This window comes from Lepisma saccharinum, chromosome 10 (assembly GCF_977018435.1).
Source record: "Lepisma saccharinum chromosome 10, izLepSacc3.1, whole genome shotgun sequence".
In the NCBI taxonomy this organism is placed as follows: Eukaryota; Metazoa; Arthropoda; class Insecta; order Zygentoma; family Lepismatidae; genus Lepisma; species Lepisma saccharinum.
The window spans coordinates 84,039,010-84,062,270 of NC_139238.1; the positions used below are offsets into that span (position 1 = coordinate 84,039,010).

The following is a 23,261-nucleotide window of genomic DNA, read 5'->3' on the forward strand; positions in this document are numbered from 1 at the left end:
GTTACACAACTTTGAACTTTGATTGACAGTATTAACATGAGAATTATATTTTTAGTGACCCTTTATTAATATATCCCACATCTTTACCAGGAGATGTAGTTCTCTTGGTAATTAATTTATTCCTCTATATCATTGATTTTTTTTGATTTTTTTTGCTGTTGTTGTTGTGCAAGACGAGATTTAATGACATTGCAACAGATCGTGCAGAAAGTAAAGCATCTGCTACTGTGTTCGCTTTTGGCTACTTGTGACAATGACAGTGAGTAATGATATGATGAAATTGATGAAGGGACACTCGCAAAGAACACCCATGCCCTGGCTGGAGCCCAAACCTTGGAACTTGGGTAGCTAGATCGAAAGTCAACCACTTCATTTGCTCGGCCAATGGCTCATCTGCTGCTAAATGTACAATACCTGTGCTTTCATTTTCTCTCAGTTTTACTGTGCATTTTACATAATAGTTATGGTGTTATAATAGTTATTTGTATTATAATATCCAGGCTTAATTGACATGTACGTGTTTATGGAATCTCCAGTGTAGGGCATACCTAATAGGTGCACATAGTGTTTTGAATCCCACTTTAAACTGTAGGTGCAGCCACGATTAGCTTATCTGAACATAAAGTGGACTTTAAACAAACCTTTTGATTAGGTAGCCAAAGGGTTCTCCAGACAAAACCACCAGTTTGAGGAGAGTTTGGGAAGAAAGTAATAGGCCTAGAAGGCCAAATTAAGGCATATGTGAGAGTTCAAAAATCAGCTGACATGTTTGAACCATGGAGTTATGTTCAGGCGTAAATCCGCATTAATGTTCATTATGTTGCAGTGGTGATTAAATAAATTGCATTGTCTTCAATCACCAGGCATTTTTTTTTCCATATCATTCAGGCACTGGAAATGGTGAAGGATGGTGATGACCGAAAGAATGATCATTCAGAATTTTGCAATGCATTCAGCACGATTCATGTCGAAATGATGTTGAGTTAGGTGTCTTTGTTTTTATTACCGAAATGGTCAACCACTAAGTTTCATTTTTTATCAGATATCTTATAGATACCTTTCTTAACATAAGTTTAGTGGAGGTAAATATTGCAGTACATCTCTAGAGTAGAAAGCTAGTTTATCAGTATTATATAAAGTGGTAGGATTTATATATAATAACATAGTAAATAACAAAGGTGATATCACTGATATCTTATTCTTTGCAAATAAACACTGACTCATGCTCATTACCATACAGACAGAAATACTTATTTGAGGGTGGAGATGTCTTGAAGACAAGGGCAGACAAAAAATTGAATTGTCTTAGAATTTTGACATGCATTCCAGTAACATCCCTTATAGGTGATTACTCACTTTTATATTACAATTGTTTTCACATAAACATATTTATTGATAGTATTTGAAGTGAGATGAGGGAGAATTTCCCCTCTGTTTGCCAACTTTTGTTTTTTTTTTGGGGGGAAGGACTATATATATAATGTATTTAATATCATGATGCTTCAAGGGTAGTTACTTGAACCTCCCCTCCCCCTTACTGGAAATTTTTTACATACTGCACTGATTGTTATTATATTTTACATAAATTTCTATGCCTCATACTTTTTTCAAATTCATAGTGATATATTGTGTACTCCATTTTCACTAATTAACGCATGGAATAGTATTTGGTTATTTATTATCTTTGTCAGGCTCAACAGGAAAACATTATAACTTACCTGTCAGAAGTGGCATACCCCCCCCCCCCCCTTTCACACACACTTACACACATTCTATTATCCTGTTGTGCATCTTCTTGTATTATTGCCTCCCATTGAAGTTAACATTTCTTTCCGGACTGAAAAGTCAGCATATAAAATTCGTACGTTGCGTGCATGTTGGTCTCTCTGTGCATGTGTCCCTGCTAGATTTACACACTCCTTCCACTTATTTCAACACTGGCGGAACCAATCTTTTTGTAAAAAAAAAAAAAAAAATGTTATCCGACACCTGAAACCATGTTTCCACTGCATTTCGTTGACGAGATTATGGTAACACATGAGCAAGCTTCCTAGGGCCTTCCTGATGGTCTAGTGGTAACGTCGTCACCTTGTAATCAAGGGGTCCCAGGTTCAATACATGGTGGAAGCACATAGTGGTTCGGATTCCACTTTAAACTGTCTGTCTGCGCATAAAGGAGACTAAACTAAAATTCAATGAGCCAGCCTCCATGGATGAATGTCAGCATAATGTTTTACAAGCCAGATGTCTCAGGTTTGATCTTGTACCATCATTCATTTCATGAGTTCATGTTCATTGTTGCAGTTAACCCAAGATGTAGAAAGGTGGCATAAAATATAAAAAGAGGAAGAAGTCTGAATACACCATATCAAGTGTGTATAGTGACTGCGAACTGTGAGAAGGTGCATTGTCATGAATCAAGAACACTCTGGCTAACATCCCATGCCTTTTCTCCTTAGCATCTCTGATTGTTAGTTTCCAAGCAACACGTCTCTGTAGCTTGTGTCTCCAATGGGCAAGCTGAATTAAAAATGAATCAATATACAAACAACTATATCTCACAGATCTTTCATTTGCTTTGACTTTGCTCTTGTGGTGGGCCAAAAATGCAGCAGAACCCAAATTTATGTTCCCAGATTTACATTTGCTGGCATGTTTTATTTCTTGCATTAAAGAAATACATGATTCGATATTAATTTCATCTTGGTCCCCTGAAAAACATAATATCGAGGTTTCACTGTAGTATGTGAGTGTACTGTCTGAAGCTTTTGTAGAATTGGAAAGAAAATTAGTGAGGTAGGCTGCTTCTTGTAAAAGATTGCTTCCTTCTTATTTTCCCTGATGCATGTATTTATACAATGCTATTTTTCTTTCAGGAGGTTTTCAGTGCATTGCATGAATCAAACGATTGTAAGGGTTTTGAAGAAATATAACTTAACTTAAAAATATAATTTTTATGGCTTTTATTTGTTTGCTCAATACATTGTAGTGCATGTTTAACATATAATATTCACATTCACAATCTGGGCCATTAGTGGAAGTGTTGGGATCAGCACCATGCTCTGGTCCGGGGGTAGGAAGATACAGGATGCACAGTCACTATGGCACCTGCAAATTTTCACCTGGCACCTGGATTTTTAAATTCAGCTCGATTTTTTTTAATAATCTGTACAGTATGGGTTGTTTTAATATTTAATGTTTTTAATATCACATCTCATGGCTTATCTTAGTTGGATCCATGCTTTTGTGGTTCGTATTTGCAAAGACAGCTGTCTCCTGATAAAAAGGTGATTCCACCTGAATTATTTTTGGTTTTGCTCTGGTCACCTTTACCTCATCTCACTGGGGTTGCCCCCCCCCCCCTCCCCAAGTAGCCATTTATTAGAGGCCGGATAGTCCAGGGCTGCTTCATGGAAGGACGTTGATGGAATAATTACCTGATATCGCCCTCCCAGGTGTCGAACCTGGGTTTCACTTGTGGCAGTTGGATATCATACCAGCTGGACAAACACAGCTCATATTAGGTATTACTTACTCTCTACGCATTCTTCACTGAATGTTGGAACCAGCCGGGGGTTTTCCCCGATAGTATAATTGCTAACACTGTCACCTTGTTATCATGAGGTTGTGAATTTGATTCTGTGGAGATATACATTTCACAGTGGTTTGGATTCCACTTTAAACTGTAGGTGCAGACCCAATTAGCCTACATGAGCAAGAAGCAGACTTAAATAGTGTGAACTGTGTGGAAGAGGGATTGACATTCGAGTGATTTTTCTGAAAAGTCCACCTCCAGGGTGAAGTGAAAGAGAGTATATCTTTTTTTAAAAAACTGCTGTTTTTAAGTTCATCTGTAAACTTACATTTTCATTTAGGACCTCCCGATCACATAGTGGCAACATTGCTATCTTGCAATTAAAGAGTCTCAGGTTCTATACCCAGTGGAGGCACATAGTACTTCAGTCCCACTTGAAACAGTAGGTCCGGTGCAGATTAGCCTGTGTGTGTATGGCATGGACTTAAACACGAAGCTTATATTTTTATTGTGGAATCTTTATTTTATAACAACAATAATAAAGAGAAAAGGATGCTAAATCTACTGGACACTACAATATACTGCATTCAGTGGAATGTAGATACAACTTCAAGTCTGAAATGACACTATACGTGACACTGTAGATTTCTAATATATTGACCTATCTTTCACCATCAGTGGTGTTCAAGTATCGAATTTAGCGATGATCTTATGTACACTTGAACTATCATGACATGTAGTGAGCATGGTATGACTTTCTGTGCCTGACATTTACACATTTTAATTTTTTGGTGAAGGATTTGTAGAAAACTTCCAACATTTTCACTCTGAAAAGGAAATTCACTTTTATGCCCTTTTTAATTCTCAAAGAGGACTACAAGCTGGAGGAAAAGAGGACATAAAGGAACCCTCTTCACCTTGTGCAGCTTGTACACTGTTTGCAAGTACTAATATATACAACAGTGCTTTCTTGATCCACACTCACCCATAGACAGATTTGATATACATAGTCTGTATGTTAAGGTAAAAAGTTGCTATGCTTATGTAGCAACCGATTTATTTTTCCAGCAACCTCAATGGCTGAATGTATTAACCCTTTCGAGGCGGATGATGAAATATTCGTCATGCATAGAAATTCCCCAAGGACAGGGCTCATTTTAAGCAAAATGTAACATGTTGGAAAATGTTTTTTTTAAAAAAAGTTGCAATAACACGATAAATGCCAATGATGGCTCGTTTTTTTTCAGAATTTCCAAGGGTTTCGTTCGGTAAGGTAAACATGTCGATGTGTACCCATTTTTGGAAGCAACAGACAGAGAAATATCAATTTTTTTTTCCAAAGTTTGGCTAGCTCCCATCCGGTAGCACTCATTGATCTGGGCAAACCACCACTTGTCGCTGATTGCCCAAGTTATGTAATGGCGAATACATAGTATCAAAACGATAATACAAATAGTATTTTTTTTTAAAAAAAAAAGAAAAGAAAACTCAAGTCAAGGAGAATGTTTACCACAACTGTCCGGAAACTCCATCAGAAAATTGTCCATCGATCTGAACTGAAAGCTTGAAAAGGAGTAGGATTGTTCGCAAGGGCATGAACTCTTACACCTGGCTGTCCAGAGAAAGGAAGAACATTTGCCCCCCCCCCCCATGTCTATCCCCCCTCTTCACTTCTTCCCACTGCACTGCATTCACATCACCACTATCTTCTTCATCTTCCCCCCCCCCTTCTTCTTCTGGTTCTTCTCGATCATCTTCTGAACCACCCTGTATATATTAAACTTCTGTTTCATCCCCCATGTCAAACCCCTCCTCCACCAAGTCACGAATTTCTCCTGGCCAAAGAGTTGCCATCACAAAAGACTCTTTCTTCTCACGACAAGGTTTCAAAAGCACTCACGTTCATAGCCCGATAACAAGAGAATGATTTGTGCAGCCTTGTCTGCAAGTGCGTATTACATTTCACCCACGCCTCTCCCCTTCCCCGAAGACCGTAGCCACCTGCGTGGCACAGATGCCACGAAAAGCACTCTTGAATAACGCTATACAGAAAGGCTTCCTCCCCCTCCCCCTCCCAATCTCACTTCCCTGTGTTGCTAAGTGGAAAACACAGGACAAACAAAGCTCTAATACCTTTTTTCCTTCCAGAGCCAAATTTACTGCGTAGAAATGACGCTTGTTTAGAACTTGAAAGACTGAGCCCTTTAACTTATAAAGCCTTGAAAAACACGTGGGCTTTTGTTGTTTCTTTTAACAATCTGCCTGGCGACATGACAATGACGTCAGAGTCTACCCGGTGATGACAGCAGATCTGAGGTGGATCCTTGGAGATTTAAGCCAAAAAGATTGTTTTTTTTTTTTTGTGTTTTTTTTTAAAAAAAAAAATTATTATTTTATTCGGTTTCCTGTTTATTGAACATTTATTACGAAGATATGTGTTTGCCGAAATATTCGTCAACCGTCTTTCAGTTACTTTTGTCATCTGGAGACTCCGCCTCGAAAGGGTTAAATGCACTACTTTGCAATCAAATATTCAGAGTTCAAGTCATAGCTTTAGCATTGGAATTTCTTTGCTAGTGTCCTTCATTACTTCCATATTATCACTATTCATCTTCTTTGTCGCGATCAACCAAAAATAATGCAAATCAATAAAATTACAAGCTATAAATGTATCTTGGTTGTAAGTTTAATTCTCATGGGTTCCGAATAGCATGTCTGTTCACACATTGCGAGTTACAGCCATGGAAAATATTGTCTTTCTTCAATATATTGATACATAATTATATCTGTGCATGTGTGTTGTTTCCAGTTATTTCTTTGGTATTGGTTGTAACGTATAATGAATGGTATGTGGCTTTTAAATTTAAAGATACCAGAAGAATTAACTGCTTTGGTTGGATATCATAACAAGGTAGTAGGTAAAGTAGAGGAGACAAGATGCTCTTTCCAAGAAATCACATATGGGGAAGCACTGAAGTGTCCAGAGCAATGTGGGTTATTTTGGTGAGTCCACATGTATTGTTATAAGTGCATTGAAATTTCACTTCTTGTACAAATATACAATAATTCAGTTGCAACTTTACGAGATACCACAATTTCTTAAAAACAGCACGATAAAATACACTTTTTGTCCAAGCTTTTGATTCCATCTCGGAATCATCATCAAGGCTGGTCGAGAGACGGCAAAGAGGATACAGTTGAGGTTCCGCTAACACTACTCTTCCGGCAACCACAGCAAATAGCATCAGCGGAACCTCAACTGTATCCTCTTTGCCGTCTCTCGACCAGCCTTGATGATGATTCCGAGATGGAATCAAAAGTTTGGACAAAAAGTGTCTTTTATCATGCTGTTTGTGTATTTTGTATTTTTAACAATTATGTTGCCGGCACGTGATGTAAGAAGTTTTTTGCTGTCAAACCATAATTTATTTACCTATTAATTTCAGTGATTTTACCACTTCAGTGACCATTTACAAAAGTAAATTACAGTTTTTTGTAACTTTCAAGGAATAATGTATATTTGTTTAAGAAGTTGGTTTTAACTGTGTTTGTTCTGTGAATTTGTACATTGACTTAATCCTATTGTTAATGATATTAATAGTATAGGATAGTGTGTAAGTCTCAACCAGTACTTGGGAAAAGAGTCCAAATTTTTGGTCCTACCTAGGTCTTTCTTTGGGAACATAAAGAAGTCTTCCAATATTAAAGCACAAGGAGAGATTAAAAATACTTAATTTTTTATGCTGACGTCTTTGCCAAAGTGGTAAGCATAGCATGATGCTAGGAATCCCAGGTTTAAATTCTGGACAATCTGTGTCTCTGTGGTAGTCCCTTCACATATTTCTAATTTGATTATTCATCATCATTATAAATACACCATGAAGTAGAAAAGTGACATAAAATAACTGAAAGAAAGTAAAATTATACACTAATATCTCATGTGTTCTATCACAGTTGCACTGCAGGAAGAGATAATACATGTAATCTGGATATTTGAATGACATTTTAATAACTAACTTGTATCTGGATTTCTGAGATCCATATTAAAGTTGCCCAATATGAAGATTTGGCATTGCTACTTTATGTTCACTGCAATTTGTGGGGGTCACAGCTCCTCTTGCTCGTAGATTTCTTTTTAAAAATGCATGAAAACCTGGAAAAATATAGTGCTGACTGCAAAAATCAACAGTTGCTTTCCTTTCTCTCTGGTGCCCAGTTGATAAAGAAAAATCAGAAACTTACTTTTAAAAATTCAAACCAAAACTTTTTCATTTTCTTGTATTGAAAATGAACTGGAATCTTATTTTTTTTGTTACAAGTGATTGGAAAGTGACCATAGTTTTTGTTGTTGTTGTTTTAGCGGAAACAAAGGCTCATGAATTGGAATTTATTAATTGTTATTTCATACAGAGAATGATTCAAGGCAACAATGAACATCCAGCCTATCAGTATGATCATATATACATGTATGTTTACCAATGTTTTATTTCAATGGCTGACAAAGCTCCACATTACTTTATACAACATGCCATACTTTGTCTTTATTTCCAGTTCAAGAACTTTTGAAGTTGTATGATATTGCTTTGAAACAAAAAGAACATAAATACAATACAAGTAAAAGTAGGGGTGTGATGGACACCACAGTGTCAGTATCAGAACTCTGAGGAGAGGGGGAGGGTTTCCTGTTCTGATCCAAGGTTTGTGGAATTACTTCCGAAAATTTGAATAATAAAATTGCATACTGTATTTACTCATGCATAATGCACACTTTTTTCCCAAAATTTTTGCCCCCAAAAACTTTGGTGCTTATTGTGCACGGAATAATGTGGAGAGCCAACATGAAACCATGCATGTTTTCACTGCCACTGCATGTAACACGTATACAGGGTGACTGGTAATTAGATGTATTCCCTGAAAGGGGTTAAAGTAGAGACTATTTGCAATAAATTTGACCATATGATACCCCGTCCGAAAATTAGTAGTTTTCGAGATAATTGAATTTCAATTGTTTTTTTTTTAAAAAATGACAATTTTCCACATAAAAAGATGAATTGAGAAAACACTGCTCATTGTATGGAACTTATTTCAGCATTTTCTGATAGCTAACAAATAAGTGGTTCCCCCGATTTGAAGCCTTTCGACTTTTACATTTGGAGCCACATGACAAGACACCGGTAAACTCGCAAGAAGAGCTCAGGGAGAGAATCTGAACAGCTGGTCAACACATCAAGGACACCATCACATCACGAGTTAAGAGACCAAATGTCCGTAAAAACCTGCGTGCCTGCATTCGTAACGGAGGTGCCCACTTTCAGCCAGACGTGTAATGTTCTTTAATTGTATTGTTCATTGATTCCATTCACATGAAGATGAATGAAGTATTATTTCTTGTACACAAATGTGAATGTTAGCAACATTTGTAGCTTGTTGTATAGCAGATGCCACAAGGAAGTAATTTAAGTAATTTGTACGCTTCGTGTCATACCATTTTTGTTATTAATACGTTGCCAAGTAAACTAAGAGTGCATTTTTTTATCATCACTTGTAAGTTTAGACCGACCCGGTACTTACATGTGATTGTTATTTGGGAAAAACTTTTTTTTCAACGAACCACTTATTTGTTAGCTATCAGAAAACGCTGAAATAAGTTCCATACAATGAGCAGTGTTTTCTCAATTCATCTTTTTATGTGGAAAATTGTCATTTTTTAAAAAAAACAATTGAAATTCGATTATCTCGAAAACTACTAATTTTCGGACGGGGTATCATATATTCAAATTTATTGCAAATAGTCTCTACTTTAACCCCTTTCAGGGAATACATCTAATTACCAGTCACCCTGTATATTATCAGGCACATATTGAAATTACCAGGTTGAATTCCTTTAGTAATAATAATAATAATAATAATAAAATACTATAAAAGTGAAATGGTCATTTCCCAAGATTTTTCACATTGTATCGGGGAGTTTTGAGATATCGAGAAAATCGGCATTGGGATGCTAAACGCAGTGGAGGGAGAGGAGGGGAGGTGGCATGGGTTGGTTACGCATTGTATACGCAAGACTATTTTCTCATTTTGATCCACATCGCAACAGGCGACTCATTGAATAGGTATGATAAGCATAGCAACAGTTTTACAACCTACAACTAAGAAAGCCATTTCTTGAACCTGAATTGTACTGGGCATTATATACAAGATGTAATTGTTTGTCACTTTTCCATATCAAAAACCAGGGTGCACATTATACACACATGTGCATTATATATGCATAAATACGACAATTCATGACATTTTCTGTCTTATATGTGTTGGAACTTTCTTAAAAATGGCAGACTTCATTCTGAAAATTAGAAACAGGGAAAACAGAATTTGAAATTTTTACACTCAAAAAATTCTGAACATTTTCTCTCCCAAAAATTACCTGACTTTGCCAGGTAGTGTCAAACATTTATTGTCTTTATGTTCGGATTTTTAAAAATTCCCATCCTGACCAAAAATTTTCGTCCTACACAAGTGCTGAATTAGAGAAAAAATGTGCTGGTGTGAACATTTGTAAATTAATTTTAAAACAACTGTTCGTAACGCAGTTCTTTTTTTGCAGCTCTAATGGAGTACCTTCGTGAGGAAAAGAATGTATTGCCAAGAGTGAGTGCTATTGGAGTTGGAGGATTGACAGGAGCCATACTGGGTATCCGTGGAGGTTTATTCAGGAAGCTAATCTACAGCTCAGCAACGGCACTCGGTAAGTAATGTAATGCCATTTTGGGATAAACTGACAGTATATGAGAGTATGGGTGTTACAGTATTGTGCAAATTAGTTGGGACACTAGGAAATTTTCCTTCAAATTTGAACTTTTGCATTTTTGTTGTAAACAATGGCATATTTTCAACAGTGGTCAAGCAAATAACAACAAACACATTATGTTAAGAAACCTTCGAATTTATTATTATTATTTTTTTTTTTTGGGGTTCGGCTTCGAAGTTTGTGTTGTATGGACGTGTTTACACATCCTCTCGTTCAGTACAATTCATCATGGACATTACACCGCGTAAGAGAGCAAAAATTATTGCACTGATTGAACATATCGGTATTAGTGTAAGGAAGATTGCTGAAGCAGTTGGAGTTGGTAAATTAAGTGTGTCGCGAATTGTTAGGCTTAACGAGAGCACAGAGAATGTGGACACAGCAAGGAAAGATGACTGTGGGAGGAAGACAAAAACTACCCCAAGGGACGATACCTTGATCCGAAGAATCAGTCTTGTGCATCCAAAGGAGACAAGTGATGAAATAAAAAGGGAGATTTCATGTCATGGGGTGGATGTTCATTCTTCTACTGTACGTTGCCGCCTTCTTGAGTGTGGATGCCGTGCAAACCACCCTACAGAGAAGCAATTATTAACGTCAGCAATGAAAAAGAGAAGACTTTCCTGGGCAAAGAAACATAAGGGGTGGACAGTGCAGCAGTGGAGGAAAGTTGTTTTCTCTGATGAGATGCATTTTGAAGTTCAGGGGCGTAGGTCACGTTTCGTCCGGCGATCAGCTGGGGAACCCATTAGGTCTGACCACATCGAGCAAGCACCAAAACACGCAGAGAAGGTTATGTTTGAGGGATGTTTCTCAGCTTCTGGACCAGAGACTCTTCATCTCATTCAAGGAATGATGAATAGCCAGAAGTACATGGATGTGCTGCAGAGGAAACCGATTCCAATAATGCATAGAAAGTTTCCTGGTGGTGACAGAGTGTTTCAGCAGGATTTGGCTACAGCCCACAACTCCAAGATCATGAAAAGATTCTTCACCCAAGAAAAACTGACAGTGTTGGACTGGCTTGGTAATTCGCCAGACTTAAACCCTATAGAAAATTTGTGGGTCATTCTCAAGGCTCGTATATGCAAAATGGAGTGTTCTACAAAAATTAAGATGATTGAGAGTGTCCTCAACTTATGGCATCGGGACGCAGAAGTGAAGGACATGTGCATGAAACTAATTGATCCCATGTGTGAAAGATGTTATTAAAGCTAAAGGAGGTCATATCTCCTACTAAAATGAAAATAACATAGTCTTGAACTTCGATTTAACTGTAATACAAACAAACATTGCAAACAAGTTTGTGTATCTGTAGTTTCCTGTAAAGAAAAAATACAATGTTCATACTTCAATGCTAGCACTCGTTTATCTCTTTGTCCCAACTAATTTGCACAGTACTATACAAGGGAAGGATGAAGAGTTCAGCTGACACCCCGTGTAAATGAGTACCAGTCATTGGAAATTAGGAGAAATCGAAAGTTCTATTATTTTGGTTGTGGTTAAAAAAAATAGGTTCAGTTAATCCAAAGAGAAATTGAGTCAGCTCAGAAAATTTAGTGTAAAATGAAAGAACCGGCCCAGAATCTTTTTTTCATATTCAAAAACATAATCCAAAGGATAAATGATTCCTTGAGATCTCAAAGCTCCAGAAATGTGATTTTTTAATAAAATCTTCAAAAATTTTTCTTGAACAATTTAAAAAAAGTAAATAGCAGGTTAGAATATCTATGCATTTCAGTGTATTAGTGGTATAAAATGAGAAAAAATTAAAGAAATTTAGATTTTTCTCAAGGATATAATAACAACAATTTGGCAATAACTAATATTATAGTAATACCTTATAATAAAAATTTGATTATAATTATTTCTGCTATTCAATTTCATGTCTACAGCCTGACCTGTTGTAAAATAACCCAAATAGAAATACATGCGCACTCATGAAACATGTATGTGAAACTAAGACTAATGTTTACAGAATAAGGATACTTTTTTATTTGAGTGGAATCCCTATGTATTTATCAATGCGCTCCCATCCTACATTTATGAACTTGTTCCAGCTGAGTGTCTGGATGCTATTTACACAGGAAGATTAGTTAGCGAACTAGAGCCAGGATGTGACAGCTAGGTTCACTTTGTCACAGCTGCCGACATTCTGGCCTCCCAAGAATTTCTTTAACACCTTCCCTGTCTAATTTTCTGACAAAATGCTTTCCCATTCTGTGTATTTTTTTCTGAGTTTGCGTAGTAATATTTTTAAGCAGCTACTGCTTCAGCACAATTCATCTGAGTATCGTGGTTCATACGTCTTTCTCTTCAGAATAGAACAGGCTTTCAAATGGTACCACGCACATGTGTATATCAAGTACAGTAGACTCACGATTATCCGAGCTAATTGGGACCAAGATTACCTTGGATACGGAAAAACTCGGATAATACGGAGATAATGTGCTTATAGGTCGTAAATGTCAAAACAACACTTAAAACTGTATAGTAATTATTTATTACTAGTACAACATAAATGAGAAGATTACTTCTTCCGTTTAGAATAGGCCTACACAGACTTAAACACCACTGTAACAATCGGATACACCGACAATGTAACGAACACGTGCAGCGCGGACAGTGACTTGACTCAATAAACAAAAAGGGGGTGCGTTATCAAACACGATGTTTTCCAACCACACCCTCGGTTAACCCGGAGCCTCGGTTAATCGCAAGTCTACTGTATGAGGAAAGGGAAATTGGGGATAATTTGGGTAATTTCCCTCCAAAAAATCCCTTTTGGTAAGTTTTGGGTCCTCTGGACCGGCTCTGGATATAGGTGCCCGATTATAATCTACTATGGTCTATACGTAATTCATCCACCAAGTTTCATTGCAATATCTTCAATGGGTATGACGGATGAGGGAAAAAATATTTTGCAATCCTGTTTGACAATATTATTAGATGCTAATTGGGGATAATTTGGGAAAATTTCCTCCGAAAAATCCCTTTTGGTAACTTTGGGGCCCTCTGGACCGGCCCTGGTTATAGGTACCCGATTATAATCTACCTTGAAAAATACTATGGTCTATACGTAATGTGTCCGCCAAGTTTCATTGCAATATCTTCAATAGGTATGAAGGATGAAGGAAAATATTTTGCAATCCTGTTTGACAATACTATTAGATACTATTAGAAACTCACAAACACAAAAACCAACAATAAATCACCAACAGTTTAAATAATGCAACATCAAAAAATATTTACATAAAGCAACTGACTAAACGCGGCACACAAACCAACTCACGTTTGCACTTTGTCAGCATAACACAAAAGCGGTTTACTTTCCTCTGAACTTTTTGTTCTTCTTTTTCTCCTCCTTCTTCTTTGTCGGCACTGAAAATTGTGACTAAATAAAAGGTAATTGTTTCTTTAATAGCAAAACATATGTTTCACCAACAGAAGACGTATAATCCGTTCAACACAGGTTACTTCAGTCAGAGATGTTCACGGGCGTAATATTACGCCCAACACAGAATAAGCTATAGTGACCAAGGGCATAATATTACGCCAAACACAGGGAAGGGGTCCAAAAAAGATTTCCAAACCAGGTCTGGATTCTAAGTGGGAAAGCACAATATCAGTGACCTAAGTGCTAGTAATGTACAGGCAATGCTATATTTTTTCAGTAATTGACAGTTAACCAAGAAATGCATGTCACTTGGTGGTGATAGAATGAACTTGCCACTGACCATCATGCTCAATAGCTCATCGTGATCATACGAGGGACAGTCAACTGAAAACATTAATTTTTGTTTTTGTTTTTATCTAGTAGATTTTTGCATGTAAAGTTGCACAAGTTTGCTGCATGTTAGCATAGGCTCATTGCTGATCCACATATACTTTCAAGTCTGAGTTATTGCCTGTATACCTCAAGAAGAAGAATATTTGGAATCTGTGTGCAGTCACTCATGATCCACCGTGAATGTCTTTACACCCATCTGTGTGCGGACTGAGGCCATTGTCGAACTTCCTCCTCCATTTGTAAACTAGCTGGTGTGGTAAACATGCATTGAGTCATTGAATTTTCATTTGCCGTAGAATGTCTTATAAGTTTTAGCCTTCCAGAGGGCAAGAAACCACTGCTTGTCACTGGTGCATGTGTATGCAGGAGGCGCCATCTTTAAAATTACAAAAGTGGTGTTCTGGAGCTCACCTAATCAGTGTTGCTTCCTTAAGGTTGTTTTGTAAATAACAGTCGATACCTCACGTAAATTTAAGCTGTTTGCAGTCTGTCCTGTAATTTTTGTTGGACTTTTTTTTAAGGTTTTCATTTGACTCCCCCTCGTATAAACAAACATATATATTTAAATATATCTGATATATTTGTGCCAAGGTCTGCCTGTGCAATTTCTTTAGCCTTCTACACACAATCATTAAGGACACTTTTTTTTTTTTTTAATTATGTGCAGGAGTTGCATCCCTCTGCTATCCAAAACGAGCATCTGAAGTTTCAGAAGAAGTATACCAAACCGGGAAAAGATATGCAGTGATTGGATATAATTTTGTTGCAGGAGGTATGTGTATTTTCATTGCTATTTGCAACAATCCTGTGAGATCATTCCAATATTTTATATTGTTGCACCAATGCCAAAACCACTATGTGCTAAATCTTACTTTTGAGATAAAAGCATTTTTGTATTCAAGATCCTGGAAAAAACAATAGTTTTCATTTGGATAAATGTTGTCAACCGTAAAGTATGTTCCTACTTATGACTGTTTATTAGGCCATATAAGTTAACATGCAGTCCTCCTCTGTGGCCATGGAGTCTAAGGTGCTGTGTTTTGTGCTCCGACTGCGAGACAGCATGGGTTCGAGTCCACCTGAGTTCTCAGCCTGTATATAGGACTGGTGGCAACCCACCATTGTGATAAAATTGGGGAGCTACGAGTGAGTAGTGTAACCCAGTCACAGATATCTGCTATAATGGCTGGGGGTTCAACATGCTGACCACACATCACCCCTTTACTGGTTGAAAATCTCCACACCTCTAGGTAGGATTGTGGGAGGAAGACTGACAGTTGGTAAATAGGACAAGGCCCTTACGGCCTGTAGAGCCACAGGTTATTTATATTATATTATATAAGTTAACATGCAAATGTATCAACAGAAAGTAGTCTGAGACTGCACTAGCTGAAACAGTCAAAATTTGCACGTTCTTGATTTTGGCATTGGTGTGATGATATTTGTATTTGAAGTAAGTCTTGAAGCTTTCCTGGCGACGAATGATGAAGAGATTCTCTTGAGCTATATACGAGGGTCATTCGGAAAGTAACTGCAGTTTGGCTGTAAATAAAAAACCCACATAGATACAACAAATTTTTACTTTACATCTGAAAGGTACAGCTGTCCTCTATTTTTCAACATAGTCGCCATGTAAATTCAAGCACTTGTCATAGCGTTTCACCAACTTAGCAATCCCTTCTGCAGAAAACTCAGCTGCCTGGGAATTCAACCAACCTGTCACAGCATTTTGAAGATCCTCATTGTCATCAAAGTGCCGTGCTCCAAACCACTTCTTCACGTGAGTGAACAGATAAAAATCAGAAGGAGCCAAGTCCGGGCTGTACCGAGGATGATCAAAAACGTCCCATTTGAATTAGCGCAATAGGTCTTTGTGTTCGCAGAGCACTGTGGGGGCGAGCGTTGTCATGCACGAACACAACCCCAGATGTCAGCAGACCACGACATTTGTTCTGGATGGCTCTTCTCAGTTTCTGCAAAGTGTTACAGTAAACTTCAGAAGTGATTGTCGTACCACGTTGCATGAATTTGACAAGCAAGATTCCCTTAGCATCCCAAAACACGGTGGCCGTAACCTTCCTTGCTGACAAAGTTTCACGGGCTTTCCTCGGCTTGTTTGGAGAACTGGTATGATCCCATGCCATTGACTGTTGTTTTATTTCAGTGTTCACATACGCCACCAAAGTCTAGCCGCCAGTCACTATTCTGTTCAAAAACTCTTCACCTTCCGTGTTGTACCGGGAAAGAAAGTCTAAGGTAGAGACCATTCGACTGGTTTTGTGGATCTCCCTGAGAATTTTCGGGACCCACCAAGCGCAGAACTTCGATAGCCTAATTTTCCGGTGACAACCTCGTACAACACAGTCCAAGAAAAATTTTCAGAATTTTTTGAGAAAGTTCCAAGATTGTGAATCGACGGTTCTCACGAACTTTGTCATCAATTTTCTTGACGAGATCATCCCTCACTACAGAAAGCCTACCACTCCTAGGTTCATCATGAATTTTTGTTCTTCCTTCTTTGAAAAATCTGATCCACTAACGCACAACACCTTCACCCATAATGTTTGGGCCGTATACAGCACACAATTCATGATGAATGTCTGCCGCTGACAGATTTTTTGCCTGAAGAAATCTTACCACTCCACGTACCTCGCATTTGGCGGGATTTTCGATGGCAGCACACTCGCAGCACTACGATGCTCTCACTAGCACAGCTGAAAGCATAGGCGTAACTTGCCCCCCCCCCCCCAAATTTTCTGGTTTATTTAATTTACAAGTTAGGGACCTTAGGAGCAAAGTAATTAAGAGTAATACTTGTGATTTTGCAAACGTCACAGTTATTTAGCAAATAATCCTGGATGCTGTTTTTATGGGATGGAAAACTTTTTTAGTCTCTCTTCCCCCAAAGTTAAGCCCCAGGTTTGATTTTACCCATTCAAAATTAGGCCCCAAGTCTTATTTTGCCCCCCTCAAAATTAGGCCCAAGTTTAATTCTGCCCCCTGAAAATTAGGCCATTTGGTTCTGCCCCCCTCAAAATTAGGTCCCAAGTTACCTATGGGTGATGTAACAATGGTTGCACTCTGCCCACTACTACTAGCGCAGCGCCACAACAGCGGTTACTTTCCAAATTACCCTCGTATTTGTATTATTTTGCCATTGTAGATAGTTTATCTTATATGTTAATATTGTGTGTTATATATTCTTTCTTTAATTGCACTGCATTGACAAACTTTTGGTGAAGTTCTTGTATGCATTGCTGTAAAGTGGTTCATCATTGTCCTGAATAGATAGTTACAGTAGTATATAAGCCTTTTCGTAGATCATAGATCACACGCTTCTTATTTGTTGAAAGACGGTAGAACTGATATGAAAGGCATCTGCATATTTGTCTTAATAAATAGACACAGCATTATCTTTAGGTGTAACCTGGTGGAACGTAGATGAAAGCAGTATCTTAGTGTCTACCAGGTAGAATGATATTAAAGATGGCTGTCACACTTCATTGGCTTTTTTAAAAGAGTGAAAAACAACTGATTAATTACTGATTTAAAAAACATTAAAGCTTTAAACTAGTGGTTGGGATCCCACTTTAAACTGTAGGTACAGTCCCAGTTCATCCCACACTGTGACCATGCAGTCTAAGTCGTTAGGCTTTGGGCTCTTGTCTACGGGACGTACACTGGTTCAAGTCTCCTGGGGAAAAGCATAACAACTTTTCTCTGGAGATTTTGGCTTATGTTTGGGTCCGGTGGCCACCCACCATTATGAGTAAATTGGGGAGCTACGAGTGAGTAGCGTAACCCAGTCACGGAAACCTACAACAACAACTGAGGGGTGACCGTACTGACCACACGTCACCCAGTAACTGGCTGGATGATCTCCCACCTTGGCAGGTGGGAGTGTGGCCGACAGTCGGTAGATAGGCCTGGCCCTCAAGGGCTTTTGCACCACGGGTTATTGCTATATCAGAAAACAATGGTAAATTCCTTATATGTACTAACAATGAGATGGAAATGGATGTTGAGTGACAATGTTTGTGGAAACTTGTATTTTACTTGGCACACCACAATAAAAGAAAAAAAGGTGGAGAATTCAACATGAATGACCTGTGCACACTGGGTGATTACTAGGACACCTAGAGGTAAATTCAGTCAAGTATCAAGCAGATCCCTTTGAACTTCCATTGCTTTCCTCCTCTAGAAAAATCCATTGCTTTCCTCCTCCTCTCAACATTTTTCTACCTTATGATTCTGAAAGAGTCAAAAGCTCGGACCTAAGTTTTTAATGGATTTTTTGCTGTTTCTTTTAGATGTTTCCATGATGGCTCCAGTATATAACATAAAAAGTTTTTAAAATTCAAGACATGAATAGTTGTTAATTTCTATGGTGAATAGTTATTTTCTCTCTGGGGGTCATCCACTCGCACACCAAGTTCATTGAAATGTTATTGGTATTAAATATTGCAAAGAGACATCACAGGTAGCGTGAGGGGATTCTAATTTACTGTATTTCACCGCATAATCACCACACCCTGTTTTTACAGGCTGAAAATTTTGTTGCGTCGGAGTGTCAGATAAAGAAACCAATGATAGTGGACACAAACAATTAAATTTTATAATTCCGTACTTGGCCACACTGTAGTAAATTTTCTCAAGTGTAATACTGTATTTCAACTGTAATGTTCAAATCAATAACAAGTAATGTGTTAACTTTTTTTCAGGTGGAAAAACATTTACTAAACTGTCACGAAGAATTTTTTTTGTGAATTTGACCATATTCAAATACCAAATATTCACTAGTATTGTGTGCATCCTAATCTTGCATGAAGGACAGTTTAGTAATAAATTATTTTTAAGTAAAAAATAAATCTTCATGTAATGATTGCACCCCCACCTTTTTGCATAAAAATTTGGCATAAAGGCTGTGACGATAATGCTGTGAAATACGGTACTATCACATTTATCGATGGTTTATACTTAGTCACCAATGTTTTAGAAATATTAATTTTTGAACGATACAGTTAGTTTCACACTTTTCATTTCTCACAGTGTTAGATGTTAATGCCCATTATATGCCTTAATTTTTCAAACTTGTAGCACCTTTTGGCATGCCTATTAGGACAGTTTTTAGTGCCTTGAAATCAGGACTGAAGTCATTATTTATTACACGAAAGATTGTATTGTTTGCAATAATAAATAAGATTGTATTGTTTGCAATAACAGGGTGGCGACAGACCTGGAAAACCTGGAAAACCGGAAAAAGTCAGGGAATTTGAGGTGTCAAAAAAAGTCAGGGAAATGTCAGGGAATTCCATCTTGATTGACTTTTTTAATTTTTTTAAATTTATTTATTTATTTAAAGATATCGTTATGGAACTCTACATGGGAACAGGAAATCTCGTTCGTAAGATTCGGCCTCAGCTTTTAGGCCCCTTTTATGCACAACACAACCACGGCGCCAGAAACCAGTGATGGCAGGAAGAGAGAGAGAGAGAGAGAGAGAGAGAAATTTCTCTCGTCCTGGCTTCTCGGCGGGAATTTTAAATACGAACACCCTTTGTAGGAAAATTGTTATAACTCTGGCACTATGGGAGAAATCTACTTCGGATAACGTTTGTTTTGCAGCTAAAACATCAGCGCATGTGTACAATTCAGAACGCCGAACCGAGAAAGGGGGTTTGGGGGGCGCGAACTACGAATTTCAATGGGAAAAAACATAATAATCTGAGGTTTGCCCCTCTTCTCCCACTATTTTGGAGAGAAGCCTCGAACTTTAGTATTCTCTTCAAAGAATGTTTGATGTTCTTGGGTGCCATACAAGTTGAATAATAAGCCAAAATGTGATTTTTACGAAAAACAGGTAATTTGCATTTTTGGAGGAAAATTGTTATAACTCGGACACTATGGGAGCAATCTACTTCGGATCAGTTTTGTTTTTCAGCTAGAACATCATAGCATGCAACGGTGTACAATTCAGAACGCCGGACCGAGGAAGGGGGGGGGGTTGGGGCCACAACCCCCGAATTTCAATGAAAAAAATAAAAAATCTGGAGTTTGCCCCTTCTTCCCCCGCTATTTTGGGGAGAGGGCGCGAACTTTAGTATTATTTTCAAAGAATGGACATTTCTCAAGAGATCTTAACATGTTTCATGTTCTTGGGTGCCATACAAGTTGAATAAAAAGCCAAAATGAGATTCTTTTTACGAAAAATAGTAATTTCCATTTTGGAGGAAAATTGTTATAACTCGGGCACTATGGAAGCAATCTACTTCGGATAACTTTTGTTTTGCAGCTAAAACATCAGCGCATGTGTACAATTCAGAACGCCGAACCGAGAAAGGGGGTTTGGGGGGCGCGAACCTCGAATTTCAATGGGAAAAAACATAATAATCTGGAGTTTGCCCTTCTTCTCCCACTATTTTGGAGAGAAGCCGCGAACTTTAGTATTCTCTTCAAAGAATGGATATTTCTCAAGAGAATGAAACATGTTTCATGTTCTTGGGAGCCATACAAGTTGAATAATAAGCCAAAATGTGATTTTTACGAAAAATAGGTAATTTGCATTTTTGGAGGAAAATTGTTATAACTCGGACACTATGAGAGCAATCTACTTCCGATCAGTTTTGTTTTTCAGCTAGAACATCATAGCATGCAACCGTGTACAATTCAGAACGCCGGACCGAGGAAGGGGGGGGGGGGGGGTTGGGGGCACAACCCCCGAATTTCAATGAAAAAGATTAAAAATCTGGAGTTTGACCCTTCTTCCCCCGCTATTTTGGGGAGAGGGCGCGAACTTTAGTATTATTTTCAAAGAATGGACATTTCTCAAGAGATCTTAACATGTTTCATGTTCTTGGGTGCCATACAAGTTGAATAAAAAGCCAAAATGGGATTTTTTTTTACGAAAAATAGCAATTTCCATTTTGGAGGAAAATTGTTATAACTCTGGCACTATGGGAGCAATCTACTTCGGATAACTTTTGTTTTGCAGCTAAAACATCAGCGCATGTGTACAATTCAGAACGCCGAACCGAGAAAGGGGGTTTGGGGGGCGCGAACCTCGAATTTCAATGGGAAAAAACATAATAATCTGGAGTTTGCCCCTCTTCTCCCACTATTTTGGAGAGAAGCCGCGAACTTTAGTATTCTCTTCAAAGAATGGATATTTCTCAAGAGAATGAAACATGTTTCATGTTCTTGGGTGCCATACAAATTGAATAATAAGCCAAAATGTGATTTTTACGAAAAATAGGTAATTTGCATTTTTGGAGGAAAATTGTTATAACTCGGACACTATGAGAGCAATCTACTTCGGATCAGTTTTGTTTTTCAGCTAGAACATCATAGCATGCAACCGTATACAATTCAGAATGCCGGACCAAGGAAGAGGGTACTTGGGGGGCGACCCCCGAATTTCAATGAAAAAAAACACAAATCTGGAGTTTGCCCCCCTCTTCTCCCGCTATTTTGGGGAGAAGGCACAAACCTTAGTATTCTCTTCAAAGAATGGACGTTTCCAAAGAGAATGAAATATGTTTCATGTTCCTGGGTGCCATACAAGTTGAATAATGAGCCAAAATGTGAAACTCTGTTCGGAAATGTGGCATGGTTATGTTGCAGAGAGGGGGAGGTTGATCATCAATATGAATTTCCCAGGCTTGCTCCAGACCTGTGTCAGACCGTATGGGAGTAGTAAGTGGACTTGAAAACAGATGGAGGGGATACGAGCGGGTGGGGCCATCCGATAGTTGTCGGACGTCGTAGTAAGGCATTTTGTTGGGCAAACTGAAGGAACATGGAAACAAATAGGTTCCATTGATACATACGATTTTTGTCGAATATCGCCACCCGACAAAGTACCTCACTACAACATGCGACAGAAATTTAATGGACTGCAACATCCAACAAAAATCGCATGCATAAACAAGAACAGCTTTAGACTGCAAATATGCTGCTCGAATTTTGTTACTCTTCTGGCTCACTTCACGTTATGTAATGTAGCAGTGATTACGAAGGTTTTCTTTCATCATCCTGACGTATTACTGGTTTCGCACAAGTTAACATATGTTTACAATGACATTGCACTATTCTTAGGTAACGAAAAGAATCCAACCAAATGGGATATATATTGAATAGCCGCGAAAAAGTGAAACATAAATCTGCGTTGTTGAACTTTATAAAAATTGGCAAGTGCATGCTCCCAACCTCAAATTTACTGCAACACTAGTATTGCAATGAAATTGACGCCACTCTCTGTCCTGTCTGTTTAAACTCATGAGAGATGGTCATTAATCTCTCACTGAGTAAGTTTAATGTCCAATATTATGAAATAAAATACTAATAATAAATATGTAAATATTTTAATATCATATTTACTCAAATCATTCAATCATAAAAGCAAATCACTTTCTTCAAGAATTGACTTTTCTCTTCCAGCCCTGCTAAATTTTCACTTTCCATCTACTGATTAATACAAGGGGTGGCCAAAAAGTAATTTCCAATTAGTAGGGACATTGATTTTTCGCAAACGCCAAAGCCGTGAAAAATGGTAATTTTTCGCCCGTTCGAAATATCGAAATAATACGAATTTGGCATAAAATGTGAATTATTGGCGTGTTTAGCGATTTTTTAAAAAAGAAATGTCCTAAAACAACGAAAAATTCCATGAAATCCAACATTCTTGTCTTTTCTAGGCCATGTTTGTGTACATAGAACATGCAAGTTTTCCAACATTTTACTCAAGAGTAAACTATAGAGTTATACGTACATGGAATAATTCCGACAGCCACATTAAATCATGTATTTCCCACGATTTTTTCAACTTCTATCAAAACCATTTGCATCACAGAGCAAAGTGGCAGGGTTCTAACAGGAGATCGAGTGCGTATCTACTTAGGGTGACCAGACACATACATTCAAAAAAGAGAACAGAGCATGGCAAAAAAGAGGGACAAAGTCATAAAAAAGAGGACACCGCAAAAAAATGGCACCACATTGCCATTACTCAGAATTTAAGCAATAATAAAAAAATCTTGCCAACGCCATGCTCACAGATACTTTTCAAGTGATCTCTTTCAATAACTTCCTCTTACCAAAGCCAAGAAAGAAAGCAATCTCCTAATCTGTTA

The 23,261-nt window shown here is 37.9% G+C and overlaps 1 protein-coding gene across 3 annotated transcripts in view; it reads left to right on the top strand.

Annotated features, from left to right (window-relative positions):
* The window catches only part of LOC145994001 (MICOS complex subunit Mic27-like), a 75,043-nt gene that overhangs the window by 33,408 nt on the left and 18,374 nt on the right, over window positions 1–23,261 (top strand). For all 3 annotated transcript variants that reach the window (XM_083130048.1, XM_083130046.1, XM_083130049.1), the window contains exons 4-5: window positions 10,140–10,280; window positions 14,801–14,905. In XM_083130048.1, coding sequence (XP_082986174.1) covers window positions 10,140–10,280; window positions 14,801–14,905 — 246 coding nt within the window. The remainder of the gene's footprint in view (window positions 1–10,139; window positions 10,281–14,800; window positions 14,906–23,261) is intronic.